The 12,678-nt window shown below is 41.6% G+C and overlaps 1 protein-coding gene across 1 annotated transcript in view; it reads left to right on the top strand.

Moving 5' to 3' along the window:
- Positions 1-7,877: 7,877 nt before the first annotated feature.
- The window catches only part of LOC144510056 (uncharacterized), a 45,291-nt gene continuing 40,490 nt past the window's right edge, over positions 7,878-12,678 (top strand). Inside the window, exons 1-2 of the mRNA XM_078239282.1 lie at positions 7,878-7,951; positions 8,394-8,519. Of these exons, the coding sequence (XP_078095408.1) occupies positions 8,429-8,519 (91 nt within the window). The 5' untranslated portion in view covers positions 7,878-7,951; positions 8,394-8,428. The remainder of the gene's footprint in view (positions 7,952-8,393; positions 8,520-12,678) is intronic.

Here is a 12,678-nt window from a genome sequence, read left to right as displayed (position 1 = left end):
AATATGCACTTTTAAAACAAAGTCTGACCTACCAACGTTCTCAATTATTTGAAACTTATTAAAGAATTAATAAGAGGAAATACACGAAAAGTATACTTGTAAAAGATGTCGCACTAAATTCACACTGAACGTTTGTCAGCATTTGAAATCTGCAAATTTGAGATTGAGTGCTGCAAATTATTCTAAATGGTGAGCACTTGTCCGTTATTCACCATCATGCTGTCTGTCTCAGTGCCATAATCATAAGGCAAAGCCAATGCAGGTAAGGAACAGAAACCAAAAAAAATCTGCTCTCTAGATTCCAGAAACTCATGGTAAATCATGCCATCGCGCCCAATAAGCGAAGGTTCTGGGTTGGTATGTTTCCCCGATGGAAGACGTGATGTTGTGACAGTGAATAGGCATGCTACTCTAATCGAGGAAAAGTCGAAGATGAGGAAAAGTTTGGGTTTCGACCAAAATCGCACCGCACCCGCACCCCCTCCCCACCACACGCACACACACAACCATTTCTATTAATAAAAATGGTATTATCGATAAACATGGAGATTGAAAAATATAATTAGGGGCCAGGGTTTTGAGAATACCAGAGAACTGGCAGGGAGATGTAAAGTCAAAATGACAGGTTTATTAATATCGAGACTGTGAATTCAAACAGATCTTTTAGAGTTCGAACTTGTTGGCAATTCCACATACAGAAAGCTTGGACCTGTAAACGTGCTGACAGATTACGAATTTAACAACATTTATGCAGAAAATTGCCCCTCCATCAAGTGGACTCCATCAAATTTCTATCTTCCTACAAGTCAACATTTTCCTGACAAACAGGCCTCGTCTCCCATACACAAGGAGAAGGGAAGGTGGCATAAGCACAATCCAATACCTGCTTTTGGCAACAAAAACATGCCCTGGCTTGGAGTAAAATTAGGCATTCCTTCAAAATCACTTAGTCAATGTTCTGGAACACATCCCCAAGGACCCGGGGAGCCTACTGCCCGTTCCCACTCTCCTCAAAGCACTGTCCCACCAGGACAGCCATGCAGATACCAGACCGGGCAAAACACAAATAGACAGAGTTAATCTCCCTTTGTGTTCCCCCCAACTAAGTACTCCCAGTATATGTATAACAAGGTAAGTTTCACTCTCTGCCATCCCTATTTAAAAAAAAAATCGAGCCTTGATTCAAATCAATTCTCCTGCTTCACTGTGCCCATTAAAACTCTCTGGACAGTTTTTTTCCCGGTATTACACAGAGAACCAACATCTCACTACGTTGGCCCCATCAAACCTTCGAGGCTATATATGAATCCGACAATGAGCAACTCAACTCCAGACACCTGAAATCTTCGCAAAAATATGTAGGCCAATGAACCACTGGATTGCATCATGCCCATTTAAAAAAATTCAATAACTGTGCTTGCACTTGCTTCTCGTAAATCAGTGTAAATTGGTTTTGAGGCAGCACAGTTGGCAGTCATTTCCAGAAGGTGGTGAGAAGCTGGATCAAAGGAGAAGGAAATGTTAACTGAACAAAACGCTGTGCCTTACTTCGAACTTTTAACAATAAATAGAAATTCACATCAGCACACATATGCAGACACACACACACGCGCAGACACACATACACACACACACACATACATCCATACAGATATACACACGCACACATACAGACACACACACACACACACTTAGTCGACAGAAATATAAGTTCAAAAATGGCCACTTAGAAATGATTGAATGGCCGTCTTCATGTCCCAAATTCCTGTGACAACACTAAGTCTTGATATGGATACAGACGTCCGCAGACCCCAGCACAGTGTCGGATATGACCACCTATTTGTGACCACGGATGGTCAGGGTGTGGCTCATAATCCAATCGGGAGTTGCTATTGGAAGCAAAGCCTATGGAAATTGCCACAGCATTCCATAGAACTGCCTGGTTTGGACGTATGAGTACGCTTTTGGTGTGTTTTGCTGATGTATGTATCGTGTTTATATCACAGCATACCTTCCTTGCGATTCTTCAAGTGCTTTTTTTGTGTTAGTCAACTAAAAGCTGAGTAAAACCTTGTGGTTCGTCCTTTCATGCTGTTTCATTCATTGTGTGGTTGCTTGCTGTGTACTAAAGCAAAGATGTGGAGATGCCAGCGTTGGACTGGGGTGGGCACAGTAAAAACTCTCACACCAGATTAATGTCCAACAGGTTTATTTGGAATCACAAGCTTCCGGAGCGCTGCTCCTTCATCAGGTGAGATAAAAGAATGATTTCTGTTCAAGAAGTAATAAATTAAATATTACATATCTCGAAGCCTAACAACCGAGTTATTTAAATTCGCGATAGATTTAATATGGCTACGTACTTTTTAAAACTTTCGATGTTCCCGAAGATAAAGGGCAAACAAGAAAACAATTTGAAAGCGGGGAATTAAACAGACGTTTTTGATTTTATTGCTAAAGCTTTGTGAGGATATATTATTGGGCCACAAAAACTTACCTTGATTCATGACGAGATTCCATGTGAGGTGTTTGAAGTTGTTAGAAGAACTGAATGGAAAAATATTAACGAAAGCATAACTATAAGGTTCGTTTTGGGAGATATAGGAAGGATATCAGAGGTAGGTTATTTCCGCAGAGAGTGGTTGGGGTGTGGAATGGGCTGCCTGCAGTGATAGTGGAGACAGACACTTTAGGAACATTTAAGCGGTTATTGGATAGGCACATGGAGCACACCAGGATGATAGGGAGTGAGATAGCTTGATCTTGGTTTCAGATAAAGCTCGGCACAACATCGTGGGCCGAAGGGCCTGTTCTGTGCTGTACTGTTCTATGTTCTATGAAAAAAGATTCGAACAGATTGACAGGAGACCTGGATCATTTGCATGATATTATTTGAATGCTATTGATAGAGGTGATATGCAGTTGGGAATGGCAGATTGTAAGGGATATTAATCTAAGCAGATATTTTTCAGATGTCACACTGGAGTTAGAAACGGTAATGATTTTTAACACATATTAAGGGAAGCGGAAACTATAATGTTGGAAAATTATGCTGCAACCCCTACGCCTGAGAAAGCGCAGAATGGTGGTTGTGAATGAGAATGAGATAAGGGACGAGAATATAAGATCATTCCTGAGAAAACCGGAAGAATTCAGATAACAGTTTGGTGGTAATGCTTACAGATAACAGATTGCATCGTATTGTGCAATATATGCTGGTACTGATGTTGCATTTGACAGGTAAGGATTACAGCAGTCTTTATGCGAGACTGCTAGGAAAGCCACACATTTAACATGTTTAGATATTAACGTTGCATATATGAATGCACAGAATAAACACACGTTGAATTTTTATTAATATATGTTTTTAAAGTAGAAAAAAAACATTTCATGCTGATATAACGCTAACTTGGCATGTATTAATGGAACAAACCCACATGTATTCCGAATAATAAATATGTTACTCACTGGAAGAAAAGACACAATTTTAGATTTGAGATCTGCTGAATCATAAAGAATACTGAGCACATTAGCAGAAAACGCAAAAGGTTAGACAATGCAAATCATAAAACTAAATATTAATCGACAGATCAAATCCCAGTTTAGAAAAAGCCAGTATGATTCATAAGTATATTGGCAAATGGAATAAAAGCGGACTAGTTTAGTGAAGTGAAATAAGGAACATAAGGGTAGGCTGATCAAAACTGAAAATTCGATATTTGGCTAATTTATTAATTGGGCGGTGTCATTAATTTGCTTCTTAATGCGGTTTCTAGCAGAAAACGAAATTAACTATATGGCCAACATTTACTAATATGTTGAAGTATTCAGGAGCTGGAGTTGATGAACTACGGTAAATTGTTGGGCTACAAAAGCTTTCCTTGATTCTTTAATTTGATATTGTGTTTAAATATGCCAAATGATGTTGAGACAAAACCTGATCATAAATTAAGTTATTTGTTCTAATTGTCTTCATCTGGTGTAGAATGCCACTTTCCTCAGTTAGCTTCTGACGATAGGATTATGTCAATACTTGGATTAATTGGTTAGAATTGTTGATCATTTCAGCAGCGATGAATTGTTAATTGATGATGATCCTCTTGATTAGTTTTTCTTTTCTTTTTAGTTTATTGTCTCACCCTGACCCGCTCCACAGAGACAGCCTTCAGGACAAGGCCGCATGAAAGCCTACAGTGCCAGGACGATCTTGGCTGCAACAGAATCTCCCTGCACACCGGAAACAATCGGTTTCTATTTGGGGAGTAATGAATTTAATCACAAAGTTTAGTGAATGAGTGAGAGAGGGAGAGATGAAGAGACAGAGAAAGAGAGAACAAAAAAATTAGTTTAGTGTCAGGCACTGAGTACTATAACAGGCCCGAGGGATTTATTACTTAATTTCCACATCATGGTCTCATGTTTCAACATCATTCTGTTACTTTGGCCCTGTTTTGTCACGTTGATGATATTGTGGTCTTGGAGAGATCTTACCTTTTGGTGTCGCGTTAACATTCGTGGTAAAGTAGATCAGAAAAACTTGTTTCCTTGCCTTTTAATATGCTAATGTTACACAGGAACCCCACTGCACAAACACGGGTTTCCAGTGATCTTCGTTTCTTCAAAGGCAAGCGGTGTATTCTCGCCCCCCTCACTCTGGAGTTCCGCTGTGTGAAGCCAGGCCTCCTTCTCTCTCTTTCCCTCTCTCTCAAGAGTTTTAGGTTGCCCCGTGTATCTGTGGATGTTGGACAACATCCTCTCCTGACCAGCACAGGCCGGTTTGCATCTTGCATCACGCAAACACAATATTTACTCTGGATCCATCTAGACGGGGATGGAGGTGGGGGTGGTGTGGGGGCGCTGTTTGGAGGTTGAAGAGACTAAAAGCTTCCCTCCAACCGGAGTGTCAGCTCTCAAACCGGTTGTTTAGGAAATTAGAAATAGGAGTACAAGTGCACTGATCTCAGCCTCTATGTTTATGATGTGCCTGTTGTTTTGATACATTTTGATATGATTTAATTGAACTATGGGCAGGCTCAATACTTGAATTATTCCTTCAATCTCAGTTACATAGGCAGTCATATAACTTGCAGGTGGAGATTCGGGTAATGAAGTCGTGAAATAGACTGAGGTTTGTTGAGGGAAAGAAGCAAAGATAATGAAAAATGCACTTATCAAACAACCAACCATTCATCAATCAACTTACCCAATGAGCTAAAGCGTAATAAATACAATGCAAGGAAAGAATGTGACACCTGTATTTATTTAATAAAGCCGATCAGATTGACCCTTCAAGTGTAACATCATTAACATTATCAAATGAGTATTGTTAGGGACCAGATCAGAAACGCCAAGGTATATCATGAAGTTAGCCTCCAACAAAATTATTTTTTTGGCATTAATTGTGGGGAGGCGATGGCCTAGCAGTGCTATCGCGAGACGATTAATCCAGAAACTCAGCTAATATTCTGGGGCACTGTCTTTGAATCCCAACATGGCAGATGGTCGAATTTCAATTCAATAAAAAATGTGGAATTTAGAATCAACTGATGAGCATGAAACTATTGCCAGTTGTTTGAAAAAAAATCTACTCCTTTAGGGAAGAAAATCTATCGTCCTGGCCTGGTCTGGCCTAAATGTGATTGACTCTGTCGTTTTTACGAATGTGGTTTACTCCGAACTGTCCTCTGAAATGACCTGGCAAGTCACACCGTTCAGGGGCAAACAGGAAAAGTGAATAAATGTTCGCCAGCCAAAGATGCTTGCTTCTTCTAAATGAAATACTTTTTAAAAAAATTACCAATTTGACTATAACAAAAAAGCAAATTCTACGAATTTAAATACTTATGACAAGGGAACATTCTTAACGACTAGCTTTCTCTGTTGGTTGCAATTTAATCAATATTCCTATGGACGTAAAGTGTCCTTCAAGATTATTTAGCAAAGCACAGGCAGAAGTGAGTCCAGTCCTCCAGCCTTTTGCCATGTCTGGACAGAAGTAAAGAAATACACTTGACTTCAGACTGTCAAACAACAAACTCCAGAGGAAGACCTGTCTTCATAAACAGTGTGACCTGGTTTCACACAGCAGAACTCCAGAAAGAAAGGGTAGGAGAAAACACCTCTAGACTTTGAAGAAATGAAGTGTTTGTGCAGTGTGGCTCATAGAAATCATAGAAACCCTACAGTACAGAAAGAGGCCATTCGGCCCATCGAGTCTGCACCGACCACAATCCCACCCAGGCCCTACCCCCATATCCCTACATATTTTACCCTCTAATCTACGCATCCCAGGACACTAAGGGGCAATTTTAGCACGGCCAATCAACCTAACCCGCACATCTTTGGACTGTGGGAGGAAACCGGAGCACCCGGAGGAAACCCACGCAGACACGAGGAGAATGTGCAAACTCCACACAGACAGTGACCCAAGCCGGGAATCGAACCCAGGTTCCTGGAGCTGTGAAGCAGCAGTGCTAACCACTGTGCTACCGTGCCGCCCATGTGAAATATCAACATATCAGACGGCATGGAAGCAAGATTTAAAAAAATCTCAAATGCCAGAATTCGAATTAGAATTAAACACGCTCCATACGACCATAAGACATAGAAGCAGAATTAGGCCCATCGTGTCTGCTCCGCCATTCAATCGTGCCTGATTTTTTTCTCATCACTATTCTCCTCCCTTTTCCCCATAACCCCTGATCCCCTTAATAATCAAGAATCTTTCTATCTCTGTCTTAAAGACACTCAATGACCCGGCTTCCAGAGCCTTCTGCGGCAAAGAATTCCACAGATTCACCACTCTGGCTGAAGAAATTCCTCCTCATCTTTGTTTTAAAGGATCGTCCCTTTAGCCTGAGATTGTGCCCTCTGGTTCTAGTTTTTCCAATGCATGGAAACATCCTCTCCACGTCCACTCTACCCAGGCCTCGCAGTGTCCTGTAAGTTTCAATATGATCCCCCCTCATCCTTCTAAACTCCAACAAGTACAGACCCAGAGTCTTGAACCGTTCCTCATACGACAAGCTCTTCATTCCAGAGATCATTCTTGTGAACCTCCTCTGGACCCTATCAAAGGCCAGTACTAATTCATTCGAATTTTAAAAAAAACATGTCTTGACAAGAACGCCTGCGTTACCGCTTGTTGCCGACATATTTCTAATAATGCAGGGGTTTATGCAGAGAATATGTTTTTCGAAGAATGTGCTAATTAAAAGTCCAATCATTATGTCTTTGTGAGAAGCTGCTTCGAGCACGACACATTCCACAGACTAAAACGCAAGGGCTGCAGGCACACGTGAACACCTTGGATTTTAAATTGTCTCCAAATCATGCATTATCCCACATTGAAACCTGTTGGCCTTTGCTTTTGCTGCGTTAGAATCCGTGAACTCAGTTCCTAACAGTACTGTAGCTGCAACTACACAACGTGGAGTATATCAATTCAAGAAAGAGCCATGCCAACAACTTTGAAGTGGCAATCATTCATGGGAAGTAAATGTTGACCTAGTCAGCAACAATCACATCCAAATAAGTAAAATACATTCCCAGAACAGTAAAGTCTGGTGACCATGAATTGATCAGACCTTCTGAAATTTCCGTCTGCGAGCCCCCTTAATGATAGGCAAATTGCACACCGTTTCAATTACAAGGAGTAAAAAATGTTGCAAATGTCAGGAAATATGCTTTCTTGTTACGCTGCTGCAGCTCCTTTCATGACAAATTTGAATTTGCATTGCATCTTGTCACAATGCACACCATTGTGGGGTGATTATGTTTCATCCAACCAGCAATGCCAAAATTTACATGCAGATGTCATGTGATGAGTATGGCTGAATATTTTCTCATAGAAACCGGGAACTGCACAACATTCTGTCCTGAGACACAAGGGCAAAGCAAGTGAACTGACCTCACCACATCTCCCAGAGTGAATCTACGATTGGTGAAATTGGTAAGAGATTTGTCGTGAAAGTACTTATTTTCAGATAGATCCGGAGATTGTCACTTTCTCTGTCTAATCTTGATGGTGAGCACACTGTTTGTCCGACTTGCAGACGAGGCTTGGTGCTTGGTTGGATATTAGGAATGTGTGTATAAAATGGACCCTGTCCTGGAGCTAGAGAAGAGTCAAGGTATGTCCGGACAATCTGTAGTTTACATCAGTCATCGTCTTAGAAATGAAGAATCAGAGTGAGGTAAGTGGGATGAATGAATTGATGTCGTGATATTGCAGCAGAATTCGAAATATCACAATGATAACGTGTTGACCTCACATCTGACAGCAGAGGTTCCAGTGAGGGAGAGACTTCGAACTCACTCTTTCTGTTCATATCACAGTAAGGGAGGGAGATAGAGCTCACCCACGGTAAATCAATGTACTCTCTAACCCACAGAATACCCCCCAAAGATTCTGCACATTACCTGCTCCATGAACACGGTCTACTACAAAATGTGTGTGTTTCTTTCCAGACGTTCGCACTTTGGGATAAGGACTCTTCTGCTTGTTCTCCTTTTCTTGAGTAAGTATTTTACATTGTAGTCGAATTTTACGTGGTTGTTTGTCGCAATTATGGAGTAAAACATGAATTGTGGCTTTGGACAGGATGAATTGATTGTTGTGGATTGTCAGCAAAAATGAAATGCACCGTCGGAATATACAGATGATTTAAAATTATGAATGGTGATTGTTTGATTAACTAGAAATCTCAAATACGTTGCCAAATTTGATCCCCTATGTCTTGGACAATAAAGGAAGAACATTTCCATTGGCTGAACAACCAGGAAGACTGGATTTTCAAAGAGTATTATGCATCCAGAAACATGAAGAGTAGCGAGTCATGAAAAGACAATTGAAAAACTGATATGTAAATACATGAAACAGCCTAATGAGATACTGAACTAATATCAAGTGGATTGTTCTGCAAGGAGGTACACATTAATTGTCAGGTAGATAGAGGTGTCGTTTTAGCCCAGGTGTTTAATTACTACTGTGAGCATTTATGTGCAACATACCTAAGGAAGAAGAGATATATGATGGGAGGTGTTACGTTTAGCTCAACCAAAATAAATCCTGCAATCCAGTGCTTCAGTTAGTTTACGATTTTACACACCCACAAATTGTCAATTTTTAGCAGGCTGAAAGTGATTTCAACAAATTCTCAAGAAATCATGAGGAAGAGCTCAGGGAACAGAATGTATATTGATGGTTTCTGTGCGTAGGGTGAGAGGCCATGATCTAAAAATTAGAGCCACCGTTCAGCAAGCAAAATTAAGCAACGCCACTCCATAATGCCTGTGACTAGTGGTGTTCCGCAGGGCTCTGTATTGGGACCTCTGCTGTTTGTGATTTATATAAACCATCTGGAAGAAGGTGTAACTGGTGTGATCAGTAAGTTTGCGGACGACACGAAAATGGCTGGACTTGCAGATAGTGAGGAACATTGTCAGAGGCTACAGAAGGATATAGATAGGCTGGAAATTTGGGCAAAGAAATGGAAGATGGAGTTCAATCCAGATGAATGCGAAGTGATGCATTTTGGTAGAACCAACGTAGGGGGAGCTCTACGATAAATGGCAGAACCATAAAGGGTGTAGATACGCAGAGGGACCTGGGTGTGCAAGTCCACAGATCCTTGAAGGTGGCGTCACAGCTGGAGAAGGTAGTGAATAAGGCATATTGCATGCTTGGCTTTATAAGACAAAGAGTATAAAAGTTGGGGTCTGATGTTGCGGTTGTATAGAACGTTGGTTCGGCTTCATTTGGAATACTGCACCCAGTTTTGGTTGCCTCACTACCAGAAGGACGTGGAGGCTTTGGAGAGATTGCAGAGGAGGTTTACCAGGATGTTGCCTGGTATGGAAGGGCTTAGTTATGAGGAGAGATTGGGTAAACTGGGGTTGTTCTCACTGGAAAGACGGAGGATGAGGGTTGACCTAATAGAGGTGTATAAAATTATGAAAGGCATCAATAGGGTGAACGGTGGGAAGCTTTTTCTCAGATCAGTGGTGACGTTTATGAGGGGTCATAGGTTCAAGGTGAGAGGGGGCGGGGGGTGGGGGTGGGGGGGTGGGAGGTTTAACACGGATATCAGAAGGACGTATTTTACACAGAGGGTTGGGGGGGGGGGGCTGGATTGCGCTGCCGGGCAAGGTGGTGGAGGCGGACACACTAGGAACGTTTAAGACTTATCTATATAGCCACATGAACGGAGTGGGAATGGAGGGATACAAAAGAATGGTCTAGTTTGGCCCAGGGACTGGCGCGGGCCTGGAGGGCCGAAGGGCCTGTTCCTGTGCTGTATTGTTTTTTGTTCTTTGTTCTATGTTCTATAATGGTGTTAAGTAGAAAAGTGCTTATCTTTTCTGTTAAAGGTAACCGATGATCGATCATTGAATGATTGAAAATCATACTATTTACATATTTTGTTTGAATGATGCAGGACACTAACTTTGGTAGATGGAGTGACATCACTGATAAGCTACAACATTATAGAATAGTAGAATGAGATTGTGGGGCTGCAGAAACTCCTCCTTTCCTGTATTCTCAAACATTATTGTGGAGTTCCGAAATTGCTCGGGTACCTTCCCTTGAATCAGCGAATAATTGAAGAGATATTCTGATACTGATCTACTAAATTAGAATAAAGTTTGATAGGTTAGAGTTTCAGAAGATATTTATGCTTGCCCAAAATTTTGGTTCAGAAATTTGAGGATTTCAATAAATAATCGAATTGACAATCGAGGAGCTACTTTATGAACAGACTCATGGCAAGTACTATGAGCTTTACACCAGGAAATGAGTGCAGACGGTGGCAAATGTGTCTGAGGTATTTAAAAGAAGGTTGACCAACTTACCAAAGAGGAAGAAGTAATTCAATACATTAATAAAATGAGGATGGGATGGGGCCGGTTGATGTCGAGTGTAAATACCAAGACAGAGCAAATGAGATGAATGCTCCAGTGATTTGAAATCTACATATGAATCCGACGTAATTTAATCGCCCCAGAATTTGTATTGCCCATTGATTTGATTTGTCCTGCTCAAAAACGCGGTATTGTCCAGGTAATCAAAAACCATAGCTGACAAAATTGCAACAGTTCAGAAAGACACCATTCGGTCCATCGTGTCTGCACTGGCACTTCCAATGAGCTGTATACCTGGTGCAATTGGCCCACGTTTGCCCCATAATTCTGAACATTCATTCTTTACGGACAACCACCTTAATCCCTCCCTATGGCCTTTTCTGCACCTCCCTGCACGAGCCTCTCAGGCACTGCATTCCTGATCCCAGAATGATTTTTTTTGTCATTGTGCCTCTTACCAACTGATAGAATTATGTGCCCTCTGTTTCTCCGTCGTTTCTGAAACGGGGACAGTTTCTATCATCTATACATTTCCAGATCACAAGTCATTTTTAATATCGCCAATTAATCTCCTTCAACTTCCGTCTTATCCAAGGGAAACAATCCAAACTTCGCCGAAATCTCTCTCTAACGGGGGCATTGTTTGCACACTCACAGTTGTTTCCCTATTTGTCAAAGAACGACGTCCAGAACTGATGTTAAATGTGACCTGAGGCTAATTCACTGTGGATACACATTTAACATAACGTTTTTGCTCAAGTGTTCTGAATTCCTGTTCATTAAGCTAAAGATGGTTTAAGCCCAGGATATTTATTATGGCAAAGCTTCACTTCCCACCATCCATGGGGTTTCTAAGGGCAGATGCCTTGGGATTCTGCCTGCCTTGCAGCCATTTAATACACCACCGGGCTGAGCAGGTTACACTGGGTGTTTTGCCAGGTAGGAGTGCACGTGTTCGCAGAGAGGCCACCACTGGAGGAAATAACTGCAGGGTCATATGTTTGCGGCTGGGGTGTATTTGGGCGCCCAAAGTTTAAAAGAGGTTGATAGTGGAGGCATACTCAAAGTATTGTAGTAGGTCTCGGGATTGCTATTCCAATGATCATGCCACTACGTCACTGCTTCCCAATTAATATGAATATTAGTTTCGAAATTATTTATGAATTCAGATTTTATTTATTTGGCATTTGATTCATAGGTTTAGCAATCCAGCACATAAAAAACATTTGATTTAAATCTGGAATATACTATCACCTGGTGGCAGAAATACTCCAATCGACATTTCACTGATGATAGAGTATCAATCAGCATCTTTCCTCAGTGTTCATCCGGTGAGGTACCCCATGTTTTATCGCAGGGATCACTGACTGTCCCCCACCATCTGTACTCAATGTTCACCTGGGAATCGGGTACAGTGCGTTGTAACTCACTGACAATCGAATGCCGCGGATTACCACTACTCAGTGTTTACCCAGAAACTGAGATAACTCTTAATATATCTGTGACCAGAGAACGTTCCTCACCCTATAAACTCAGTCGTCATCTGGGGACTGTGATACCCCATGATATCTGGTAGAAGTGGCTAAGGGACTTCGCTGGTGCATTCTGGGAGAAGTCGGCCCAGCAACATCTACAAAGAGGTGGGAAGCGGAAGAACACGTCCTGTGATAAACAGGAGTTACAACATGTGGTCGAGGCGTCTGAGGGGTTTCACAGTTGGATTCTGGGAGATATCGGCCCAGCCACATCAATAAAGAAGTGGGAAGTGGAAAGACACCTACAATGATAAACAGGAGTTACAGTACCTGGGAGAGG

Source organism: Mustelus asterias, chromosome 22 (assembly GCF_964213995.1).
Source record: "Mustelus asterias chromosome 22, sMusAst1.hap1.1, whole genome shotgun sequence".
NCBI classification, from domain to species: domain Eukaryota; kingdom Metazoa; phylum Chordata; class Chondrichthyes; order Carcharhiniformes; family Triakidae; genus Mustelus; species Mustelus asterias.
The sequence above is the reverse complement of the archived record's forward strand: the minus strand, read 5'-3'. Positions and strand labels throughout refer to the sequence as shown.